The following is a 26,281-nucleotide window of genomic DNA, read 5'->3' as shown; positions in this document are numbered from 1 at the left end:
TGGCCTAGGGCACGTACTGACTGAGAGTGTGACATGACTGATTCATGCCCACAGGCTAATAGCATGACACCGTACAAACAAACTAGTGTTAATTGTATGGTCCTGGAAGAAGTCCCTATTAATGTCAGTCTGACCACAAAATAATGAGCTGTTTCCACAACTATCCTTAAATAGAACAAGAGGCAAGAGAATAATTGGCTATTATGTTGTTCATTTTAAATAGTTTCTGCTAATATTTGTCATAAATAAACTAGGTAATTTATTTGAATGATTTTTTTTCCCCTGAATATCCATCGACAGATCATGACCTTTCTCAAATCTGCTATTCAAAGTTACTTGACAAAACTTTACCTAATTTTGTTTACTCTGATTTGCTATTTGAGTATGCTGCTTAGTTGTGATTGCTCACATAAATAAACAATACCGTGTGGTTTTACTTCACTGGAGGACTGCAACTGTAACAATCAGTTTTCAGCTATTAATGCTCTATTAAAATTCAATCTCTGCCACCAATATTTGAGAACGCAAACTTAAAATGTGGGTTTTCCCCCCCAAATATTGATGCTAGTAAAAACTCAGTTGCATGAATGTTTGTAGAAAGCGAACACAAAAAGAGATGAACATGACCAAAGCAAATTCATTTTAGACTTCAACTGGAAGTTAATATCTGATTGCCTAAGCAATACAATGAGGAGGTGCCAAGGTTAGTCAGTCTTTTTTGTTTCTCCCCCCGACCCCCATCTTTCTATGTTTTATTTCTTTAGTAATTGTGTGTACATCTACCCAGTTTTGTAGTAAATTATATGATAGTATATGAATTTTAAAAAGCCTAAAATATTTAAGAATTTTTTTATGTATTAATCAAGCTCTAATAATAACAATTTCTAAAATTCTCTAACCCTGCAAGTATATGAAGGTAGGCCAAAGGATGAATTTGTGTGTAATTTCAAGTTTTGCCTATTAGCATATATGGTCAAACAAAAACATAAAAACTACAACACAGGAACTTGCTAATAAAGTTATATTTATTTCTCAGGACTGTCAAATTACTTAATCTTTGCTTTTGTGATTACACCTCTACTCCGATATAATGCAACCCGATATAACAGTAATTCGGATATAACATGGTAAAGCAGTGCTCTGGGCGGGGGGCTGCACACTCCGGTGGATCAAAACAAGTTCGATAGAACATGGTTTCACCTATAACATGGTAAGATTTTTTTGGCTTCCAAGGACAGCATTATATCGGGATAGAGGTGTATTTTGATGCCCTCAGAATCCTCTGTGCATTTGTGTGTTTGTAGATATGTAGCTCACTTTTTCTCTCTAATACTTATGCATGGATTATTCTGCAAAAATTGATTTCCTGACTCACACTTCTGGTGTAGTTTTGCCAGGTGGCCCTCTCAGACTTGGTTGTTTTTATTCTCTGGTAATAATTTATTTCTTGATCTGCAGCTATGTCAAAGCATACCTCCTGCCAGACAAATCTCGCCAAAGTAAACGCAAGACCAAAATCAAAAGCAACACCACCAATCCAGAGTTTAATGAAACCCTAAAGGTGAGAACACTGCCATGCCTGTAATCCAGGCTGAACTTTGCCATTACATTTAATTTGGTTTTTGTTTTATTTATTTATACCATAAACCAAACATTGGGAAATTGATTTTAAACACTGGGAAATGATACTAAAAATGCAAATATTTGAGTTAAAATATCTAGTTGTCATAGTGATTGTAGCTTTTGACTTCTCAGTATTGAGGGAGAGTTTTTATTTTGTTTTTCCTTTCCAGGTATAACATAACTTTTGATAATCAACTATTGTATTTTTACTTTCGGGGATCGGTTTCAGAATCATTGAAATCCCCTCTGTGATGGGTTGGACCCCCCCCTTTGGGCTGCCACCAGATGTGCTGGGGTCCCACTGAGCCCGCTTGTCTCACTAGCCTGGGTTTCCCTCACTCTGTGTTGCTGTGACCAGCTCTCAAGCTCCTTTCCAACACACGCGCGTGCACACACACACACACACACACACACACACCAGTAGGGACACACCCAACTGTAGAATCACACTGAGTCCGCGATCAGCTCTCTGTGGGAGGGCTCAGCTAGGGGAATGGCCAGCACTCCTGTGCACACCTCCTCTGGGGTGTAAACCCGAAATAATATTGTCTTGCGCTGTATAGAGAGATCTGTAGAACGCAAGCTCATAAAAATTGCCCCCTCCCTCAATGTGGAGGGAGATATGCACAGCTTCCCCCCCCCCCCCGATATGAATTGCACAGACTGGGTTTTGGAATAAACAAAAAATAAGTTTATTAATGACAAAAGGTAAATTTGTAGTGATTGTAAGGGTTAGCAAACAGAACAAAGCAGATTACTGAGCAAATAAAACAAAATACTCAAAACCAGGTTACAGATATTAATTTCTCACGCTATGTGTTGCTTAGGCAGGTTGCAGAGTTTCTGCAGCTCAGCGTTCCAGTTGTCTTTTTACAGGCTAGACCCCTGTCTCAGCCTGGCCTTTCCCCTGCTTAGTTCCTTTGTTCTTTCAGGTGTTTTTAGCAGTCTTCCTTCTTGGGTAGGGAGGCAGTGAAGAAGAGCCTTGATTGAGCCACTTCCCAGCCTTAAATAGAATTTACATAAGCCAGGAATCCTTTGTTTCCAGTGGAAAAATACTAGCAGTGTCCAAGATGGTACTCCGTGCCAGGCAACATCATCACATGACCTTGCAGTGCAGAAACCCAGGAAGCTTCTCAGGAAGGTGGGAGATTAGTATCTTCCAAGTCTTATTGTTCTTCCTAATGGCTCATTGAGGCTGATTGCATACTGCCTTGTAGGCGTTCCCCCAAGTACACACAGTCAATATTCCTGACTTCAGATACAGAAATGATACATGCATGTAAATTGGATAAACACATTCAGTAGATAATAACCTTTCCAATGATACCTCACATGACCCATCTTGCATAAAACATCTTAGTTATGCCATATTCATAACAATATCTCTATGAAGGATATGGGGCCATAACATCACACCCTCTAGAGTGAGTTTGGAACCAAGGGTGATGAGAGTTTCTAAAGTAGCTATATTACCTCATAAATCCCATTTTTACTCTGAAGTCCGTCAGGTACTTTTGAAAATCCCACCCCAAATACTTAAAGAGGGTGGTCTTTTCTCTATAGCAGCTAATAAAAATCTGCTCAAACAAGTTTCCTGTTTAGAGGGGCTAATATAACTTCTCTGGCCAGTGTAGTTGGCCTAATCCGGCTATAAATTCATTTCACAAGCTAAATACACCTGGTCTGGCCAGATTGTTTACCAAGGGGGGACCTGTTTTATAGCACCATTTGTAAAATGGTTTATAGCATAGTTGCCTCTGGTCTGCACTGGGAAAAAGTGAGTTAGTATCCATCTAGCAAAGATCACATTTAACACTGTTCTCTAGGACAATCCTAACATGGCTTCCAAACTTTGTTAGGCCCCATCTACGCAATCTGATGAAATTTCATATACATATATATATTCTGACCAAGGCGACTTACTCAGACTTGTGGATAAGAGCTAAATAGCTAGATTCAATGGCAGAAGAACTGTTTGTCCTAACTATTCTCATTACTATTATTTAAAAACTGTCTTCAAATCAATCCTTTTGGCCTTTTCAGGCCTTCAAGGCAAAGTCTCATCATTCTAATGGGGTAACTGCTGGTTAATATATATTTTAATTATTATCACTTGTAACCATTTGGGCTTTTGAAAAATTGTGGAGATACTTTACTGAGAAGAGGGGACACTTTAGAAAGTTCATTATGGTGCTGCCAACATTTTTTGTATAAAGGTTCTTTGTTATAGAATAGACTTTTATCTTAATTGTTCTATTTAATTACTGTGGAAGCTACTGTGTAAGAATTAAATAAAGAGAGATTTTACTGCAAAGGGAACTTCTTAAAATAATCTGGTAAAGAAATAATACAGACAAGTGACAACAGCAATAATGTAAAAAGATAATGCAGGCTGTAAAGTGAACAGTTATCCTTTATAGATCTCTCTTGAATAATAGCCTTCTGCAATTGAATTGATCTTCACTTGTAAGGAAAACAAATGTCTCTTCCGTGCTTCATTTGTCAGCTACCATGTACTTTAGGAAGATAAGGTTGTGTGTTTTTTATATAGTGCCATTATGGAACTGGACTTGACTCTCATTAAATAGATCCTCCACTCTGTTTGTCTTTCAATAGTATGTCATCAGCCATACACAGCTAGAGACCAGGACCCTCCAGCTTTCTGTCTGGCACTATGACAGATTTGGGCACAACAGCTTTCTTGGGGAGGTGGAAATTCCTTTGGACTCCTGGAATTTTGAAAATCAGACAGATGAATGGTTTGTGCTTCAACCCAAGGTGAGGCTTTCCAGTTTTAGTGGAGTAACAGTAAAGCAAGGTCAATGAGGTTGTTTTTTTTTTCCCACTGAAGTATAGCTGTAAAATTATATATTTCTAATAAACTGCTTCTGGGATGGACCTGTGAAAAGAATAACACTTCTAACAAACCAACACATACTGTCTATGTCAGTATATATGAATGACTATTCAAAACCAAACCTATTAAAAGAATAAACAGACACATGCATCCAATAGTAGACACAATCAAAAGGGACCTGTTAAAGAAATAGCACATGAAACAATGGATCTTTCTCAAATAATCACCCGCTAAAGGAATAGACCTTTCTTCATGCATCAGTTTTAAGCATTTAACAATTTTTTGTGGTAGTGAGGTTCGGCATTGCTTTTAATTCATATTGAATAAACAGGTAGGTTATAGCATCATGCTATTTGGTACACAAAACAGTAATTCTATGGAATATGCCATCTGTAGTGCTTAACTAATGTGCTATGTCTTTTGGTACTTATGGTATCCCCCACTGGAGAGGGCTAAAGTGTTTGTTTTTGGAATTGGAACAACTTTAAAGAGCTGTTTATAAACGTTAGGATTATATGCTTCTAAGATGCTCACTGTTATACTGACTAACCGATAGAGCCCTGTACAGACACCCACTTTATATCTGCGGATATAAAGCGGATATCCGAGGTGCTGCAGGGTTCTATCGGAAATGGCAGTGGTGAAAGCAGCCACCTGTCAGGCCGCCACTTACAGGACCCAGCGCCCTGTATGGGCAGCTTCTCTGGCATGGCTGTACCACTGAAGCGGGCACCAGGCTCACTGGCTTGCACACTCCCAAACTAGCACGACCAGGAACAGCTGCTGCAGCATGAAACAGTCTCACTCAGATCTGTCAAATAAATGATGTGATTTACAATTGTTACACTTGAGCAAGGGAGCTAAAGTAAGTGAGCATCTTAATCTTCTAGGCTCCCCTTCACCACAAAGAAGGGAGCAAAAACTCGCTAAGAGAGCAGAGATCAGGCTGGGGAAAGGTGGTTGTGAGTAGAGTTTGTGTGAGTAACCAATTTTTTTGGTTCAACCACCAAACCAAATTTAAAAAAAAATTAAAAATCTTTTCAGGTTGGCCTGAACCAACTTTTTTTTCAGATTTTTCAAGTTGAAAAATTTAGTATTGGTTGAACAAAACATTTCATTTGACCCAAAACTAAATGTTTTGTTTTGATTTTGGAGAGGTTCATAGAATCATAGAATATATTAGGGTTGGAAGAGACCCTCCTAGTGAAATAGTTTTTTCCTAATATCCAACCTAGACCTCCCCCACTGCAACTTGAGACCATTGCCCCTTGTTCTGTCATCTGCCACCACTGAGAACAACCTTGCTCCATCCTCTTTGGAACCCCCCTTTAGATAGTTGAAGGCTGCTATCAAATCCCCCCTCACTCTTCTCTTCCGCAGACTAAATAACCCCAGTTCCCTCAGCCTCTCCTCATAAGTCATGTGCCCCAGCCCCCTAATCATTTTTGTTGCCCTCTGGTGGACTCTCTACAATTTGTCCACATCTCTTCTGTAATGGAGGGTCCAAAATTGGCTCAATTCCTGGAGCAGAGGGCATATTTGTCAGCATTCCTATTTCTCTGGAGCAGTACTGGCTAGTGTAGGGTTTAGCTCTTATTTAGAATTGAGAATTTTACATGAGATGCACTCACATTTTGTGTTCAGGCTGATCATAATGTTACATTGGGAAACTACTGGACTGTAAGACTTGTTGCTCAGTCTCTGTTCAGCTTCACATCATTTTAATTTTTTTTTAAATCATAACACAAAGGCACTGATGGAGCACTTTCACTCAGATCAAAAAGTAATCAGGTCTAAGCATTTCAGACATTCCAACTAGGAAATGCTGTCTGATTATTTCCAAGCTCATTATAAGAGCTATTAATTCTGCTTCATTATTACCAGGTAAAAGAGAACTAGAATATGTCTCATTTGCCCGCTAGGATGATCTGGATAATGTTTTCAGAGATAACATGTTTCTCATGTTCAATGAAGGTAGGGCAAGAAGTAATGGTTTAAATATGCAGCAAGGGAGATTTAGGGTCGATATTAGGAAAAAATTCTAAGTATAAGGGGAGTTAAGATTTGGGCTGGGCTTCCAAGGGAGTTTGTAGAATCCTCCTTATTGGAGGTTTCTCAGAACAGGTTGGACAAAAAACAGTCAGGGTTGGTCTAGGTTAACTTGGTCCTGCCTCAGCTCAGGGGGCTGGACTAGTTGACCACTCAAGAGCCTTTCCAGCCCTACATTTCTCTGATTCTCTGATTCTGTAAGTGTAGCTCAGTTTGTTGGTAAGCAAAGAAAAGAGTTTTTTCCTGAATGACAAATTATTGCAAACAGAATTAAAGATCTGGTTTGTTTATACAAATGCTAGGCAGAATACTGTCCTACAATACGAACTCCATGTCTCTGACAAGAGCACCACTTAAACTTTGCTAAGGGTTGACATTTGTTGTAATCTGATGCTATTCAGCTGTTTTAAGAAAAAGGTTGAGGGGTTTAAGATCCATTTGTCCTCTGAGCGCTGGATGGTCAGTCCTTTAAGGGGAGAGTGGTTAGATCAGAATGGTCAGGAGAATAACTTTAGGGTTAAAGAACAGGGCTGGGAGTCAGGAGACCTGTGTATTAATTCCTGGGTAATTTGAGCAGGTAAGTTCTAAAAATTAGGGCCTTAACTTCTGTGCTTCACTTCCCCCATCTGTGAAATGGGGGAAATTATTCTGACCATCTTTACAGGGAAGTTGTGAGACTAAACTCACAAGCTTCAGGGCATAATAAAGCTTCCTGGCAGACAGGGATTTAAAAATTTTATTAAAGTTAATGTTTAAAATTAAATGTAGACAAGTTAAGAGGGAAGGTTCTTGACCTGCTGCTCACAAACAGGGAAGAAATAGTAGAGGAAGCAATAGTGGATGGGAACCTGGGAGGCAGTGACCATGAGATGGTCGAGTTCAGGATCCTGACACAAGGAAAAAAGGAAAGCAGTAGAACAGAGACCCTGGACTTCAGAAAAGCAGACTTCGACTCCCTCAGGGAACTGATGGGCAAGGTCCCCTGGGAGAATAACATGACGGGGAAAGGAGTCGAGGAAAGCTGGCTGTATTTCAAAGAAACCTTATTGAGGTTGCAGGAACAAACCATCCCGATGTGTAGGAAGAAAAGTAAATATGGCAGGCGACCAGCTTGGCTTAACAGTGAAATCCTTGCTCGTCTTAAACACAAAAGAACAGCTTACAAGAAGTGGAAGATTGGACAAATAACCAGGGAAGAGTATAAAAGTATAGTTCAGGCATGCAGGTGTGAAATCAGGAAGGCCAAATCACACTTGGAGTTGCAGCTAGCCGGAGATGTTAGGAGTAACAAGAAGGGTTTCTTTAGGTATGTTAGCAACAGGAAGAAAGTCAAGGAAAGTGTGGGCCCCTTGCTGAATGAGGGAGGGAACCTAGTGACAGAGGATGTGGAGAAAGCTAGTGTACTCAATGCTTTTTTTGCCTCTGTCTTCACAGACAAGGTCAGCTCCCAGACAGCTGCACTCTGCAGCACGGTATGGGGAGGAGGTGACCAGCTCTCTGTGGAGAAAGAAGTAGTTCAGGGCTATTTAGGAAAGCTGGACGAGCACAAGTCCATGGGGCCGGATGCGCTGCATCCGAGGGTGCTAAAGGAATTGGCCGATGAGATTGCAGAGCCGTTGGCCATTATCTTTGAAAAATCATGGAGATCGGGGGAGGTCCCGGATGACTGGAAAAAAGCTAATGTAGTGCCCATCTTTAAAAAAGGGAAGAAGGAAGATCCAGGGAACTACAGGCCAGTCAGTCTCACCTCAGTCCCTGGAAAAATCATGGAACAGGTCCTCAAGGAATCAATCCTGAACCACTTAAAGGAGGGGAAAGTGATCAGGAACAGTCAGCATGGATTCACCAAGGGCAAGTCATGCCTGACTAACCTAATTGCCTTCTATGACGAGATAACCGGCTCTGTGGATGAGGGGAAAGCAGTGGATGTGCTATTTCTGGACTTTAGCAAAGCTTTTGATACAGTCTCCCACAGTATTCTTGCCAGCAAGTTAAAGAAGTATGGGCTGGATGAATGGACGGTAAGGTGGATAGAAAACTGGCTAGATGGTCGGGCTCAACGGGTAGTGATCAATGGTTCCATGTCTAGTTGGCAGCCGGTATCAAGTGGAGTGCCCCAAGGGTCGGTGCTGGGGCCGGTTTTATTCAATATCTTCATTAATGATCTGGAGGATGGTGTGGACTGCACCCTTAGCAAGTTTGCAGATGACACTAAACTGGGAGGAGTGGTTGATATGCTGGAGGGTAGGGATAGGATACAGAGGGACCTAGACAAATTAGAGGATTGGGCCAAAAGAAATATGATGAGGTTCAACAAGGACAAGTGCAGAGTCCTGCACTTAGGACGGAAGAATCCCATGCACTGCTACAGACTAGGGACCGAATGGCTGGGCAGCAGTTCTGCAGAAAAGGACCTAGGGGTTACGGTGGACAAAAAGCTGAATATGAGTCAACAGTGTGCCCTTGTTGCCAAGAAGGCTAATGGCATTTTGGGTTGTATAAGTAGGGGCATTTCCAGCAGATCAAGGGATGTGATCATTCCCCTCTACTCAGCACTGGTGAGGCCTCATTTGGAGTACTGTGTCCAGTTTTGGGCCCCACACTACAAGAAGGATGTGGATAAATTGGAGAGAGTCCAGCGGAGGGCACCAAAAATGATTAGGGGGCTGGAGCACATGACTTATGAGGAGAGGCTGAGGGAACTGGGATTGTTTAGTCTGCAGAAGAGAAGAATGAGGGGGGATTTGATAGCTGCTTTCAACTACCTGAAAGGGGGTTCCAAAGAGGATGGATCTAGACTGTTCTCAGTGGTAGAAGATGACAGAACAAGGAGTAATGGTCTCAAGTTGCAGAGGGGGAGGTTTAGGTTGGATATTAGGAAAAACTTTTTCACTAGTAGGGTGGTGAAGAACTGGAATGGGTTACCTAGGGAGGTAGTGGAATCTCCTTCCTTAGAGGTTTTTAAGGTCAGGCTTGACAAAGCCCTGGCTGAGATGATTTAGTTGGGTTTGGTCCTGCTTTGAGCAGGGGGTTGGACTAGATGACCTCCTGAGGTCTCTTCCAACCTTCATATTCTATGATTCTATGATTCTAAGGTACTGTACATCTGGGGTCCGGCTTGAGTTATGAGGGATTACAAGCATCAGTTACAAGGATCACAAGATACATACATATCACATAACCAGCATAGACCCAGATTGGGGTGTGGGAGTTTTTAAAGCATCAGTGGATAAGTGGGCTCGGGTATGCCACCCATGGAATGTATAAAGAGTCCAAGTCAGTATCAGTGTCGTGAATAAGTACATGGATGGGGTTAGTCTTAAAATGAAATTTTCCCCTATGGGCAGGTTATTCTGCAGTTGGCCACTATAGGGTTTGTTGCACCTTCCTCTGAATCTCCTCTCTGTGTATGAGCAGATGGCAGGATCTAGCCCTAAATATTTTTATTAATCAGGTGATAGTGCCTTAACCTGCAGTTTAACTTTAAAGGCAGGCTGAGCTTCTGTATGTCACCTTACATCTTTCTGAGGTTATTTCTTTTCCTGAAAGTAAAATTCTTCACCTAGTTATTGGGATCAGAGGCAAGTTGAACAAGTTTCGGATGTAAGTTCTCACCGGTACAATTAGTTCATAAGCAGTGCAGTATCTTGATGCAGTGATCAGAATGTAATTCCAGGCATAGCATATTGCCCAATCACTCAGTGTTATCATACTGGACAGCACTTCATGTATCATAGTCATAGAATTGTAGGGCTGAAAGGGATCTTGAAAGTCTAGTTCCTTGCATTGAGGCAGGACCAAATAATCCTAGACCATCCCTGATGTGTCTGTCCAACCTGTTCTTAAAAACCTCCAGTGATAGGGATTCCACAACATCCCTTAGAAGCCTATTTCAGAGCCCTCCCTACTTATAGTTAGAAAGCTTCTCTTAATATCTAATCTCAAACTTCCTTGCTGCAGATTAAGACGAGGAGATCTAGGTATCTGGATCTAACACACCTTTAAACTCCAAGCTTGTGAAGCACATTCATAAACTCTGATTGCATGAGTTGTCCCATTGACATCAATGGAGCTACCTGTGTGAGCAAAGTTAGGTACATGCTTAAATGTTCCACAGGATTGAGAATTTAATGAAATTTCGTGAGCAATTTCTCCATTGTATTCTATTTCTCTAGAAGAAATCACTGTTTACTGATATATGATTTATTTATTTTATGGGTAGGGGAGGCCTACAAAAGCAGCTAGTTTTTAAAAATGAGCTTATAACCCATTTTCTTATTTAAATTAAAAAATACATGAGTCTAATATTGCTTTTGATTAATGTTATCAAAAAGCATAAAGCACACTCCTGGACTGAATTTAGAAATTTAATGGGGAAAAAGAGGTGCAGAATGTTGAACAATGATGTTTGAGAAGAAGAGGAAAAGACATTTGGGAAGTAATATTTATATCTGTAAATCTCTGTTCTGTTTCAGGGCCAAATTATGCCCCCTTATTCCAAGAATAATCCTATTGAAATCAATGGGGCTAGTTATGGAGTAAGGTACCCTTATTCATGTTAATTAATTTCAGAATCTGGCCCTAAATTATCTGCAGTTTATATATCCAGCTTACTTGGACCTGTTTGCTGTAAATCAGTGCATGACATGGGTTGGAATTGTTCTTCATTCTAATAAATCGAATTTCTCTCCCCCGTTTATGTTTACCGAACAGCATCTAGTGCAGGGTATGTGCCGTCTGTTCTTCTGAGCTTTTTGAACTCCCTCGAATATGAAATTTTCAAAAATGTGGCTGTCTATATTCAGTCAGTGATGGCTAATTAGCTTTGAGCACTGTGCAGTGGCATGACCTATTTAAGCACATGTCATGGCTTACCTGTACAATAGAAATAATTGAAAATGAATGGGTAAATTATTAAGCTTAGATGGATTTCTGTTTTTCTTTCCTCTCCGTCAGCTGGAGGTTGCAGCAGATGTCGGGCTTCAGTATAAAGGAGAGCTGATAGTTGTTTTACACTACATTCCCCCTGAGAAAAACCTAATGCTTCCCCTCGGACAGTTTCAAGGTAAAATGAACATTGATGGCAGCATTCTCCTCTAAGTATTGGAAATAACCTGTATGATGAAAGCTGAGGTATAAAGTTGCAGAAGGTTGAAGTTCTGTGGCAATAAATTAGGCACCTGTATCTGAGGGAATTTTCAAAGGAAAGATGCTGCTCCCCCGCCCCCAGTAATGAGATGCCATTTATGCACCATTAGGAGATGTTGCTTGGCTGTGACATCATTAAAAAGACCTAGCTGGTCAATAGCCATGGTTTAGGACAGTCATTATCCAAAGCAATACTCTAATCCAGAGTTGTTGTTGTGCTTTGTGCTGTCTAGTTTTAAACAGCACATGGATGATTAGAGTAATGGGGCTAGCACAGTTCCTCTCACTGTTCAGAACCTTTTTACATGATTTAGTCTACAATTTCCTTTGCTCAGTTTCATCCCATTACTCCTACTGCAATTATATCCCTTAGGGTCCTATTAGGATTGTCAAGGGTGGTCCATTATAGTCCTCTGAAATGAGCAGTGTTTCTGTGGAGGATAATATTATTAGTTACTACGTGTACTGCAGTAGTGTCCAGAGAAGTGATGGTCCAAAGAGGTAGCAATGACCAGATAGTAATTCTGTCCTTGGATACACAGTATACATACAGACCACAGGCAGAGAAATTTGAGCACAAGAGGAATTTATTGCCAAAAGACATAATACTACTTTGCAAGCATTGGTAGCATATTAGGCTCTTTTCTCAGATGAATTACATTCAGTTTATTAGCAGTAAATTCCAAGGCCCTTTGCTATAATCTGATAGTCTTTGGTCTGAGGAAACCAGTTGCTCCGTATTGTAATCTGTATGCCCCGGATTTCTTGAGTTCTTAAATATTAATCTTACTCAGAAAGCACAGTGACAACAGAGGTGTGAATGAATGGCCTTCACAGCACATGGATCTGAGCAATTTTTATATTCATTAATCTAGATCTTAATTAAATCATTTAAAAAACTCCATGCAGCAAGGTATTTCTTTTGGAGTGAACTTGTACCATATACGTCTTTATATCAGGCTTTGAGAGAGGTTTCAGATTCTGCCTATGGGGGGAGACTGTTGGATAAGAGCACCTCTTTGCCACCACAACTCAGAATGTATTATTTGTCATCTGTAACAGCAGAGAAGAGGAGAGGATTTAAAGAAAACTTGACCTTTTCCCTGCAATGTATTAGTACTACCATATCTGTACCTGGAGACTTAGGATAACCCAGCCCTGTGATGTCTGTCAAGGATTGACCATGTTTGAGTCAAATTTTTTTACCAGGTGTTGGGTGATCTCCTCCTTTTTCCCCATTGTGTTTACAGATTGTAGACACAAGCAGTACTTTACTCCACAAATAGTCCTGTTGAAGTAAACAAGTGGCAGAGTCTGGCCAAAAAGGCTTACATTTCCAAACTGGTTATGCAGTATTAAGTTCTTGATTTTGTTGTTGGTTTGTTTTATGTACAGGAAAGAAGAGTTTAAAAAAAGGAAAGAAAGGAAACACACAGATGCCTTCTGGGGGTATGTTGGAGGTCCTCATCAAGGAAGCCAAGAATTTAACAGCTGTGAAGTCAGGAGGCACTTCTGACACATTTGTTAAAGGGTAATTTTTACTTTCCCATATTTTGCATAGCACATCAAGAATAAAACTAGCTTTTGCACTGAATTCTAGTTTATCTGATCAATATCATTTTTGTCTGATAGCTACTGAACTTTACTCCTGAAAAAGAACTTGCACCTGAACATGGAGTTTTACCTTAAATTCTCTTTGTCCACTATATTTAAATTTAGGTCATAATATGTGATTTTAAATAAGAGCATTAATTTTACTTTGTAGATTTCAAAATATGGTTTTGAAATTTGACATTAAAGGTAAACCTTTTTTTAAAAAAAGATGAGTATGTGATATATGTATACATACTATATATACATTTATGTAATACACTATGATTTCATATATACAATGTGTCAGATATTTGCTATATACATGTGCCTCATTATATTATTTATCTTTTAGCATTTAGAGTCTGAAGTTAATATCCCTGAATAAGCAGAAAATATTTGCTGTAGAAACACACTTATATTTGTATAAATAAACATAATCCTGCATGACTGATTATACTAGATTCATCATAAATGTGAGCATGCCACTCAAGGTGGTAAATGAGTGAAATATGGACAGCTGACAAGAATGTTTCTCCTTGCCATTTTCCTTGTCAATAAAAGCTTTCATAGTTGCCTATTTTACATATACTTGTGTGTTGGTTATAGTCTGCATGTTTTGGTTGAAGTGAACCCCTTGATAAAGTTTCACCACTAACCTGATGCCCCATATGGATTCACCTCCTCTCCAGACCAGCTAAACCATTCCTCTGAGAGTGGTCAATTGTTCCTGGGGTTATAAAAATATTTCTGAAGGAAAAATGTTTTGCTTTTGCTATAGCTCAAATTGTATCAAGTGACAAATGTATTTTTGCAAGTTTTCCTGGGGCATATATACCCAGAATTCATTGTAAGGTTTTCACCCTGCACCTCCCATTCACGTGATCCAAGTGCTGTACTATCAATGTACTAAGCACATTTTTTTAGGCACAAAGAGCAATCCATAGGCTTATTTTATGTTGGTTTGCCCACTGCTGTTTTCTCTGTAGTTGGCTACAACTGCGAGAAAAGCGTTTTTGTTTAAATAGGAAAACAACGAAACAGATTGTCTGGGCCCTCACTCTCCTCTCTGCAGCTCGTACACACTTGAGACATGGAGTTTGCACCAGGCTAAGGGGAATTTTTGTTGTTGGAGACCCTTGTTTATGAATTGGCAGCACATTGCTGTTGCTGACACTGTGAACTGTCCCTGGCTAGCTCATCACACACATCTGTTGTTGCTGGCATGGGTTGTTTTATGTAAGCGGAGCTTGAACCAATTTCCCTTGGACAAACAATTTTCCATCAGGTTACAAGGTTTTTCAAAATATATTTTCTATAGCTGAGATGAACCCATAAACTGTACTGGGGGAAGGGTAGGTACAGACTAGGGAGATTTAGCCACTACTTTGACTTTGAAAATAATATATTGTGTTTACAGAGTTTCAAGAAAAGAGTACTCTGGTAAAAATATAAGGCTTATGGAACTGAAAAAATTGTCAGACTTCAGAGCATCAGGGACTCTGTGTTTTAGCGAGGAATTAGGCTTCTGATGTAAATACAAATATAAGCTTATTTCAATTCATAAGGGATGATACCATCCAGTGACAAGCGGCTAATGTTCCTTCCCTACCACCCACTTATTTTTGCCCAAGTTAGGTTAGATGTGTGTATCATCATGTAATAATGTTGCTTCTCACCATGAATGTGAAACTCTTACTTACATGGAAAAGCATTGTTCTCCATGAGGAATCCCATTGAAATTGAGAGTTTTGTGGGTAAGGGCAGTGCCTTAACCTGGGATACAGGAGAGCTGGATTCAATTCCTGTCTCTGAGCCAGACAACCTGGACAAGTCACTTGGGTCCCAGTTCAGCACAGCATTTAGGCATATGCTTAACTTGATTTCAATGGGACTTCAACATGTGCTTAAATGCTTTGCTGATTTGGGGTTGTAATCTCTCTCTCTGCCTTGGTTTTCCATCTGTAAAATGGGGCTAATACTGCTTCCTTTCTTCCATTCTTTCTCTGTTTTGTCTATTTAGAAGGAAAGGTCATCAGGGAATGGACAGTTCTCACTATGCATTTGTACTGCACTCAGCACAATGGGGCCCTGATTTTGGTTGACTTCTAGGCGATACAGTAATACAAATGACAAATATGACTGACCTGAAGTCCCATCTACCTGTTTTTTTCTTCTTCTCTTTCTCGTTCTTTCTGTCCCCCTCAGATATCTGCTCCCAGATAACAACAAAGCAACAAAACATAAAACTCCTCTAATAAAGAAGAGTGTGAACCCCCACTGGAATCACAGCTTCACTTTCAGTGGCTTGAATCCTACGGATCTACACAACGTATGCCTAGAACTGACAGTCTGGGACAAGGAGTCACTTTCCAGTAACATCTTTTTGGGAGGTGTCCGTTTGAGCACTGGAAGTGGTAAGGGCCATGTTTGATTGAGAATCATCACTTTCTTCAGCACCTGTCTCATAGCCATGTAAAGGATGGGAATGCTGTGAAATTGGGGCACAGAGGAACTATGAGAAATGAAAAAAGGTGGCTTAATAGCCTAGAGGCAACTTATTTCTTTATGCTATCCAGTGAGAGACATTAGGTTGCTACCCTGTTGTAACTATGCTTCCGAAGCCAACCGGGACTGGGAGAATTATGGAAACACTTCTTACCATCTGAGTGAGAAATGAGAGTTTCATGTTACTCAACAGCAACACTTCTGGCTGATGAAGGGGCAGCTATGAAGAGAGAGTCATCCATTCCTTCTCAGCTAGGAAGACAGTGGTTGTGGGATAGAGCCATGTTGGGAAATTTTGCTGGCCTCTGCCCATGATACCAAAAGGACGTTAGTTTTCAGCTAATTGATGACAATCCAGTGTCTTTCAGGATATCAGATACATATGTTACTTATTTGTTTTTTAAGCTTATATAGATTCTTTTTTATAATTATAATGGGGAGATGCTGAATTTACAGCAAAACCAGACAAAAACCCAGCCAAACCCAGGCTGACCTTTTACAGTTTCTATTGCATCATTCTTTTTGAGATATTTCTAAAAAACTTTGTTCATTTACTTATGAAATACTTCTGGTTTCCTTGTTGTTATTTATTTTCCTTTTATGATCTGCCAGTTTTTTTCCCCTCAGTAGATAAGTGTAAACCCTCCTCACCAGAAAAATCCATAATTTTTGTAAGGCAAATGCTTGATATTAGTGTCTTTCACACAGTAGTGCAGTGAAGGAAGATGCTATTTTTCTGTACCCTCTTGAGAGAGATAAAGTGGGTGAGGTAATATCTTTTATCGGACCAACTTCTGTTGGTGAGAGAGACAAGCTTTGGAGCTACAGAGAGCTCTTCCTCAGGTCTGGGAAAGGTACTAAGAATGTCACAGGTAAATAGAAGATTGAACAGATAGTTTAGTATAAGTACTTTCCCAGACCTGGAGAAGAGCTCTGTATAAGCTCGAAAGCTTGTCTCGCTCACCAACAGAAGTTGGTTCAATTAAAAATATTACCTCAACCACCTTGTCACTCCAATATCCTGGGACTGACAGGGCTACAACTACACTGCATATACCTTCTTGAAACAGATAAGGAGCCATATTAAGTTACGTCTCACTAGCTCTCCATGTTTTTGCAATTGCCAGGTGTAAGTAACGGGAAGGAAGTCGATTGGATGGATTCTCATGGGGAAGAGCAGCACCTCTGGCAAACGATGATGGACAATCCTGGAGTTTCTGTGGAAGGTATATTAATGCTGAGATCTAGCATGGGAAAACGCAGACTCTGAGAACAAATGGCTTGCACAAGGATAAACTCCAGCTGTTTTGCTGACGTGACTCTTAACTGTTGTGGGGTACCACAAGGATGCCTGGTGTTAGTGGAATTCAGTCTGTTGTAACTTTGCACATGCGAAAGTGGGGAAGAAAGACTCCTGTTTGCCTTGGATTTTACGGCTCCAGAGGTGGATTATAATGCATTCTGCACTTTCGTGCATCCGTATTCTTATGACAATGCTCCTTACCCTAGTGAAACTCCTACTGAAGTCAGTAAGAAAGATACCTGAATATAGAATATAAATCAGGCTTTCTTTGTCTCAGAGACAAAAATATGGTCTACTAGTGTCAACATCCATGAAGAATATGGAGCAAGCAAATGCTTTAGTCATTTGATGACTAATGATTATTTATGGTATAAGCCAATTTGAAGCAACTCAAAAGTTTGGTATTTGAAATGAGATTAGAAACCACCAGATTCCAAGCAGTCTGAAAGAATAATTTGCAACATCCCTTCCCCCTGTTTACGTGTTCAGTTATTTGAACTGTGCATGACAGCAAGCCTTGCAACAAGCATCACTACAAGAAAAGCTGATACACGGCACACAGCAGCCATTATTTGTGTATTTAGAAATAGGCAGCAGATGTGCGGATATAAAATAACAGGAATGCTGTACTCTACAGTGATGTGTGTGCTGTGTATTTCAGTGCACCATTCAGAATGCAAGCTACGGTTCCCCCAGATCAAAGAGCCTCTTATGAAAACAGATTATTATACATCCCTGAGCAGCTTCCAGAACTAAGCACCGTTACTTATGGCTGCATTATAACTTTTGCTTATAACTCATTTAATAATTCAGACATCACTGTACAGAAGAGGAGAGAAGTTAAAACTTCTGTCATAACTGATGAGATGTTGACGTTTACCCACATGTGCTGTTTCAGGTTTAATGGACTAAGTCCCAATTCAGTAAAACATTTAAAGAAATGATCTAATTAAGTATATGCCTAACTGCTTTGCTGAATTGGGGTTTAAATGGGGAAGTGTTCTGAATGGGTTGGAATCCTATTCAAGCATATCCTGCTGATTTATTAATTATTAACCATGATATGATTTAGAATGGGATTTTGCTGCTGAATGTTACTAATATGAGTCCTTGCACTTATAGTACTAATGCATTTTAATATAAAAATGTTGTCTTACGATTTTAATTAGTCCATGTTAAATGGCATCGTTGTTCTATATTCATTTGGTTTCCAAAAGTCTGCTTTGTGTGTAATGAGATCTGTCCTGCTCTCAGTACACACCACCAATCTTAAATTTTCTGCCCGCTAAGAACTAGACCCCCATGTGTACAGAGCACAATGTTTATGGGCTGTAGCTGTGCTATACAGCAGCAGAACCATAGCAAGGAGAATAATTGATCCTTACCAAATATAACATGTACAGTATTTGCAGATTTATGTGATACACTAAGTTCAGCACTCATGTGCTATGGTGATAGGTACCTTATACAAACCTAAGAAACAGCAATAAATTGGGTAAATTATGTTTCATCTCAATGATCCATAATTAAAATTGTGCTCCCTGTCATCAACAGTAAATACATCTACTGCTATTCTCATCCTTAATTATTTTTCAAGCATTTTACTTTTGGGAGCAAGACAGTATCACTGTGAAAAATATTTAGCAACCACAAACAAAATAAACCAATAAAAAAACTCTGTCACCTCCACCCCATATATAAGTACAGATTCTCTCTCTGTTCTTTTTCTCATACGGTCAGAATTCAGAACCTAAAGCTTTCTCTGAAGAAGAGTTATCACAATCATGCTTATTTGAGAGGTAAAAATCCTGCCATTCACAATGAAACAGCAGCTGAAGCCCCAGGATTTATGACATGAAGTACTAATGGCTAAATAACTACAGCTTGAGTTTTGTACCTGAAACTGAAGAAATGCCCTGTCCACTACAGTTATATCTCCCATTTACAATTGAGGCTGAAACCTTCAAATTGTATGTCTTTTCTCTCCCTTCTAATCTTATTTTTTCCTGTTTCTGGGTTTGGCTTGAGTGGCATGAAACTGCTGAACATGCCACAAGGTACCTGTTAAAATAATAATGTACTAATGTTAGGTGGAAAATATATATGTTTTTAAATATCCCTTTGTTTGCATTACAAAGAACACCACAGGGTACTAAAACAGATTTCTAAAAATCTAGGACAAGACTTTGAAAAGTGACTAGTGATTTTGGGTGCCCAATTAGAGATGCTTTAAAGGGCTCTGATTTTCAGGAAGGGCTGAACACACCTCCTCTGATAATCAGACCCCTTTAAAGCAGCTCAGATTGGACACCCAAAATCAGTAGCTGCTTTTAGAAATTCCTGGCTGTGATTTTCTTTATTCCATTTGGCTGTTTACATTTGTTTACTTTTGGAATTTCACTCAGTTAGGGCAGTGAAAAGAGACTAGTCTGTTTCTAGTCCATTTTACTCTCCTATTCTCATGCATTTTCATGGGAGTGGGGGTACTTCTGTTCACAAAAGTCGGGAGGAATGTATAATTGAAAGCACAGAAACCAAACACACAAACACACCCCGCTGTACTCTTTTATTGCATGTTTCTTTTAGTTTCACAATCATTCTTTTAGAAATTGGTTTTCTTCAACAGTTGGTCCCCTCAAAAAATACCCTATATTTGGGGCCTAAACTACCCCATCTCTTTAATGGACTGAGAGTCTGGCTTTCCTAAGGGGTTTACATCACAGAGAGATGTTTGTTTTAGGAGTGGTGACATTACACTGACATGGAGGCTCAAGCTCTGTTTTCATTTATGTGTTTGGCCAAATTTTAAAAAAGTAACAGTTATTAAACTAAAGAAAATGATTGAGGGTAAATCCTGACTCTATTGAAGGCAGTGGGAATTTTGCCATTGACTTCAGTGGGGCCAGGAGTCTTAGCCTAAAAGGTTTAGTAGCATGGGCCAGATAATAAAGACGCTCCATCCATTATCTGTAGTTTTCTATTAAGTATCTAAATTCCAAGTGGGAAGTATTTCCGTTAGGAGGCTGCTGTTTGTTTCTGGATGGGATCTGGGCAGTGCAGTGAGTGTCTCACAGTTTAGTAAACACAGTTTAGTTTTTGTTCTGTTTTAATGTGTGCCTATCACACATGGCTCTAATGAATCAATGTCGTAAACCCCAGCAGCTCTTTAGAAAGCTTTGCTCTTCAGTGGTGTGATCAGTACATTTGTAGAAAGCAATTGATGTGTGGAAACCATTGTCACATTAGTAATACCCCTTAAGTACCTGTTCTCTTTTTTATAGAAATGGTGTATGGGATGGGGAAAGGACAAGATAACTGATCACACATCTGACTTTTTGTTTTCCAGATATTTGATTAATTGCTTATAATTCTGTGCCATTATGTACGGTGTGTCACCAGACTGAGCACTAAGATGGCCAATAAGTAGGGTTACCAGATAGCAGCTGTGGAAAAAAAACAAGATGGAGTTGGGGAGTGATAGGCGCCTGTATAAGAAAAAGTCCAAAAAACCTGGGACTGTCTCTTTAAAAACAGGACATCTGGTCACCCTACCAATCAGGGACCAAGTTAAAACCTCCCTTGTATATAGATTTGTGGCACTGAAAGTACATGAACAATTACTCAAGGCAGATTTTTACAGAAATCTCAATCTAATTACTCTTACATTTAACCCTGATTTATAAATTCTAGTCCTGAATAATAAGACTTGACACAGTAGATAATTCTAAACTATTCTTTAGCACAGTTTTATATAGCTACAATACTCGAGAACAAGAAGAATCTATTTTTAACAGTATTGATTAAAAAAAAACAAGTCAAGCACAATGCAGTATATTAAAATATGTATTTTTCTAACAATTTTAACTACAAAGCTTCATTCTCTACCTTACTTTTCCCCTAATAATCAGTGGGTTTGACTTATTTAAAAAGCATGAAGTTACAAACATTAAAAGCTATAATAAAAGATACAGATATCACTGTAAAATCTTGAGCCAGAGCAATAAACAGCTCCTTACACTGCCTTGTCACTGCCCATTGCCCAGGCATCTTGTCTCTAATGAGAGTTGACATTTTATCAACACACCCCTTTTCTTTGCTAATGGGCCATGGGAGGGACATCGCAAAGGCATGGAGGGAACCCCTTCATCCTCCTTTGAGAGTCACGCTGTCATTGCTTTTCTGTGACCCCATCGCAAGAAGTTCCAACATCACTTTCTCAGTTGGCAGCTCAGAAAAGTGATTTTGTGCCACCCTTCTCAAGGGGCTTTTGCTGGCAAACCTGAGAGGAGGGTTCTGGGTGGTAAGTGCCATTTATCACGGTACATTGATTAAGTCGGAACCGTACCACACCGTGCCCTCTCCGATAAAGATTACACTAGGGAGACGTAAAACTAGCCGTTGCTTTTCAGAGGAAAGATTTAATTGTGTAGACTCATGTTATATATTTCCCTGATTGGTTAGCCTGTGTAATTTGCCACACTTCTGAGTAGTGTTCTGGAAGAAGTTTACAAAAGTACAACAGCAAAGCAAGCTTTGAATATCCTAAATCATTGATTGAAAAGACTGAAATATAGGAGGATGACAGTTGAAACTGTGTCCCCTCCCCAATCCCATCTTCTTTTCCTTTTAATTCTGGATCACATCCACCATTAAAAAGGGAGTTCAAAGTCATAGTACTATAGTCACCTTGTCTATCAGCTCTCACGCTACAATAAATGTTGCCCCTGAATCTTCCCATAGTTCTCCCTCTCCCTCTCACCTCTCCGTGTAGCCTTCAATAAATCCTCCACTAAGGATCACATCTGATATGTCAAATTCTTAAATTCATGCTGGCCTCAGATGGCAAGGACCCTGGGCTGTGCGCAGCAGCCACAGGCCCACTTTGATACTGGCCCTACTTCTTTTCCTCATTATAAAGGAGAACTGAAGTTTTATTTCCCAGCCTGGGATACTGGTTTTTATCTCTTTGCAACAATACCAAAACACCACCACCACCACACAACCCAACACCAGCAAACAACAATGGTTCTTTCTTAGAGCTGACCTGCATGCAGACTGGTAATAATGCATTGGGAACTTTATTCCCTAGATTTTAAAAAATAATATATATTCAGAGAGGTTGAGGGCAAGATTTAGGAGGCCTGGGATACAGGCTGTGGGAAGGGGCTGGATCTGAGCAATTCCCATAGGGGATGGCAAGCTCTAAGTAGTAATGGTGTATTCTTCCTTAATTGTCCATGAGAGCACTAGACCATGTTAGTGGATTCCAAACACTGTGCCCAATGGGTCAGGGGTGCTGTCTGACATGGTGGTGATAATGCACATGCAGCTAAATAGTGTATATTAATGCTAGTGTGTGAGCCTGAACTTGTGAACAAGTGGCTTTTGGTTTGTTTTTGAGAATCTATCCTTCCCACAGCCAGTCATGATTTAGATTAGCTATTGCAATAGTTCTTATTTGTGACCATGAATTATACACAGCTGCATACTTCTAGTCCTCTTCTGGAGAACTTGATGCTTTTTAGCCTTAGGCTGCTTTGGACGGCATGTATGAACTCCCCCTTTACTTACTTTTGGGGTTTGTTTAACAACAAAATTAGTCTTTGTTGCAACAGTTAGAGAATATCATGTGTCCTCTTCTTCTGAATTCTTTCCTGTTCAAACTCGCTGTTGCTAGCTCTCCATTTGGTACAATTAGAGTGGAAATGAACACTATTAGCATTAAATGACAGTGCATTATAAGAAGCTCTGCCAAAATTGAGCCAAAACTTTCCTGCCCAGCTTGCTCTTGTCCTTTCCTGTGTACTGTACATTCAGACTTGTGGACTGTGGAAGAAGGTTGATGGTGAACCCATTTGTAGTTATTGTAAAGTACAATGTTCTTTCTCTTACAATAAAATTAATTAAAGATGCTGCTGTGTTCCCATCTCTGCTAAAATGCTTTACTTCAAACCCCTTGGGCCCCTTCCAGCGAACATGCTGTTGCCCTTTTCTAACAATGATGAACAAGGGACTGCATCTACATGCAGCCAGTGATACTAAATGTGTGCTATGAGCTAAGACCTGATAGGTGTAATGTCACTGTACTTGTGTGCTTTTCTCTTCTCCTTCCTGCTATTGCTTTGTCTTTTCTCCCTTCCTTAGCTGCTCTTTTTATGTTAATTTTTATATTTTTGTTATGAGTAGATTTAATGTTTGTGAAAAGGAAGGTCTAAAAGTGCTGGTTTGAGCCAGGAATACATTATTCTCCACTACCCACCAGAACAAATCTTGGTGGAAACCCTCTGTAAGGACCCTCTACTACCTATCTCATTCTGACAAGCACCCAGTCCCTCCCTCCCCAACCTGCTAAATATGTCCAATTTCAAGGTACTGTCCACCTAGAAATCCAATTGTGTTCAAAGGGTTAACCTTGCAGCTTAGTGTCATTACTAATCATTACATGTCTTTTTAAGCTCACCTGGTTCTGAGCTATCACAGCAGTAGCGGCCTCTGACTGAGTCTATCAGCTTCATACATCTTGGAATGGCTCACATATGTCACTCCACAGCGAGCCTCTGCTTCTCAGTGGCAGATATCTCTCTTCTCCTCACCATTCCTTTCCAACTAGTGTTCACTGCTGGCTCAGGCCTTTGTGGAAGTGGGAGCCTGGCTTCTAAAACCCTCAAGCCGTCCGCAAATAAAAAGCCAGCAGCAATTATGACAGAGGGGATCTTTGCTAAGCCATTTCCAGCCCCACTCTGGCTCCAACAGCTTCTGCAAACATAACTTGACATGTCTGTTTGGCAAATGTATTGCCTGCAGATCCCTATGCATAACTTCCTCTCCTTTTCCTTCACCTGAAGCCCTGGATACCCCAGACTGCAATTTATATGGGTAAATCCCAATACATATGCACTGACCTGAACCCATTTTAAAAAAAAAGTCCCACCTGGGTGCTCGTGTGGTACTAAGCTGTATGGCAAGTGCTTTGTGCTCAATAGAAATGCCTACCATCATTGCTGGAGCTCCTGTTTCGCTGTGATATTGCACTATGTTTTGTATTACTGCCTAGTTGTATTCAGATGTAATTGGCTGCTTGTTTGGCTTTGGAGTGAGAGTTGTTTTTATTCATTTACTCCTCTCAGAGCTACAGGCCTTCCTGCTTGTAAATGGTTTCTTTTGGGAGCTGTAGCAGCAGTGGGTGGCGATTAGCTACACATCAAAATATTCTCCAAGGCCATCAGCACCAGTTTTCTTGTGTGATGTGGATGAGAGGCCCAACGATTGGTATCTCTCTATTGTTTCAAGTTAATCCCCATGTGCAGGTTTTAAAATTGTCTCCTTTGAAACAATGTAGCCTTGCTGCTGCTGTCCCCTTTCTAACAAGTCACAGAACCATAGGAGTGTCTGTAACCCCCGTGTCCATGCCCTACACACTATTGTAATAATCTTTGTACAAAATGTGCCTTGTCTGGTATCATTTAAAAACTAATTACTTACAGGTCATTAATATTCGTATGTGATGTACATATGTGATGTGCATTAGGAATTATGGATATGTGCTGGAATTATGACTAAAGTGTGTTTAAGCTGAGCAGGTCAGGGGGAGTTGTTAAACAGGTCTACCCTAAACAAAGGAATGTGTATTTACCTTAGCTTACGTATCGGCAGTAAAGAGGGCCATCAAAGTAACAAGGAGACGGGAAACTGCAGGAAACAGAACAATTTGCATTTTAGCAAACACCAGCAGGGTAAGAAAGAGCTTGAAGTTTCCTTTACCACCAGACTCTGGTGCATTCCTCACTGCTTGACTAAACCTTACTTTAAGGGATATTCTTCAGGTGAAGCCATTGCTGAGGTTCACTGGACTGTAAAGAGGGGTAGAGAACCCAAAGTTCTCGTTCACCTAAGAAGACAAAGGAACTAGCTTTTTAGGGCTTCTGAAGAAGATTCTGCCCAAGGGAGTGTGGGGTCAGCCACCATCTTGCTGGAAGACTTATGGGTGAGCAAACCATCTTTAACAAAGTTTGTACCTTACTAGGTTGTTTTTTCATTTTTATTTGCTTGATCATTTCTAACTTTCTCTCTTATAATTGAACTCTCTTAAAATCCTATCTTCTTCTAGTGATAAACTTTTTTACTATTAATCTATACCCGGGGTCAGCAAACTACAGCCTGCAGGCCAGATCCGGCCCCTCTGGGCTTTGGATCCAGCCTGCGGGATTGCCACCCCCGTGGCACCTCAGGCCCCGCGCCGCTCCCAGAAGCAACCTGCACCACGTCCCTGTGGCCCCTGGGGGATGGGGGGCAGAGGGCTCCGCATGCTGCCCTTGCCTGTGGGTTCCTCCCCCAAAGCTCCCACAGGCCCCGGCGCGCACCATTTCCACCCTGGAGCCACTTCAGGTAAGCAGCGCCAGGCCAGAGCCCTCACCCTGAACCCCTCCTGCACCCAAACTCCCTGCCCTGAGCCCCCTGCCAGCACCCCATCCCCTGCCCTGAGGCCCCTCCTGCACCCCAGTCCCCTTCCCTGAGCCCCCTCGTATGCCCCACACCCCTCCTCCGCCCCACCCCTTGCCCTGAGCCCCTTCCTGCACACCGCACTCCCTCCTGCACCCCCAAGCCCCTGCCCTACATTCATGGCCCTGCATGCAATTTCCCCACCCTGATGTGGCCCTCGGGCCAAAAAGTTTGCCCACCCCTGGTCTATACCAACAGTGCTGTGTTTGAATTAAAGTGAATATTAACTCCAATTGATGTGGCAAGCTGTTCAGTTTTCACTCTTTAAAGGATCAAAGGGAGCTTCGTATTCCTCTGAATGTTGCAGGAGAGAGCTGGGCATTGCAGAGCACACAGGTTTGGGAAAGTTCAGGACTTGGGGTGCGTTGGGGCTACCTGCTAACATCAACCAAGTCTGGTAAAGACAACGGTGTGTCTGTGATAACGGCTGGCAGGCTGTTGGATTCAAAGAGAGTGAATCAAAGCTGTTCCATGACAGAACATGAAGTGTATGCCGGCTGCTGGCTGACACTCTCTCTCCCCCAGACAAGAAGCTACAAATAGAAGCAGCATTTTGTGGCACTCAGGGTTATAATGCCAGTGTTGACACAACTTCTCACTGGTCTGAATTGCACTCCAGAACGTGGCTGTCCCACTCCCTCTTCAAGGAACAAGGCACCAACTTGGCAGTAGCTGATTCTCCCTGTTCCAGCCAAAGTGGCCTG

At 40.8% G+C, this 26,281-nt stretch overlaps 1 protein-coding gene across 2 annotated transcripts in view; it reads left to right on the top strand.

Moving 5' to 3' along the window:
- The window catches only part of SYTL5 (synaptotagmin like 5), an 88,067-nt gene extending 69,311 nt beyond the window's left edge, over positions 1-18,756 (top strand). For both annotated transcript variants that reach the window (XM_044982188.1, XM_044982183.1), the window contains exons 11-16: positions 1,459-1,561; positions 4,240-4,401; positions 11,486-11,594; positions 13,073-13,208; positions 15,476-15,684; positions 16,903-18,756. In XM_044982188.1, coding sequence (XP_044838123.1) covers positions 1,459-1,561; positions 4,240-4,401; positions 11,486-11,594; positions 13,073-13,208; positions 15,476-15,684; positions 16,903-17,045 — 862 coding nt within the window. In that variant the 3' untranslated portion in view covers positions 17,046-18,756. The remainder of the gene's footprint in view (positions 1-1,458; positions 1,562-4,239; positions 4,402-11,485; positions 11,595-13,072; positions 13,209-15,475; positions 15,685-16,902) is intronic.
- The last annotated feature ends 7,525 nt before the right edge of the window (positions 18,757-26,281 follow it).

This window comes from Mauremys mutica, chromosome 1 (genome assembly GCF_020497125.1).
Source record: "Mauremys mutica isolate MM-2020 ecotype Southern chromosome 1, ASM2049712v1, whole genome shotgun sequence".
NCBI classification, from domain to species: Eukaryota; Metazoa; Chordata; order Testudines; family Geoemydidae; genus Mauremys; species Mauremys mutica.
The sequence above is the reverse complement of the archived record's forward strand: the minus strand, read 5'-3'. Positions and strand labels throughout refer to the sequence as shown.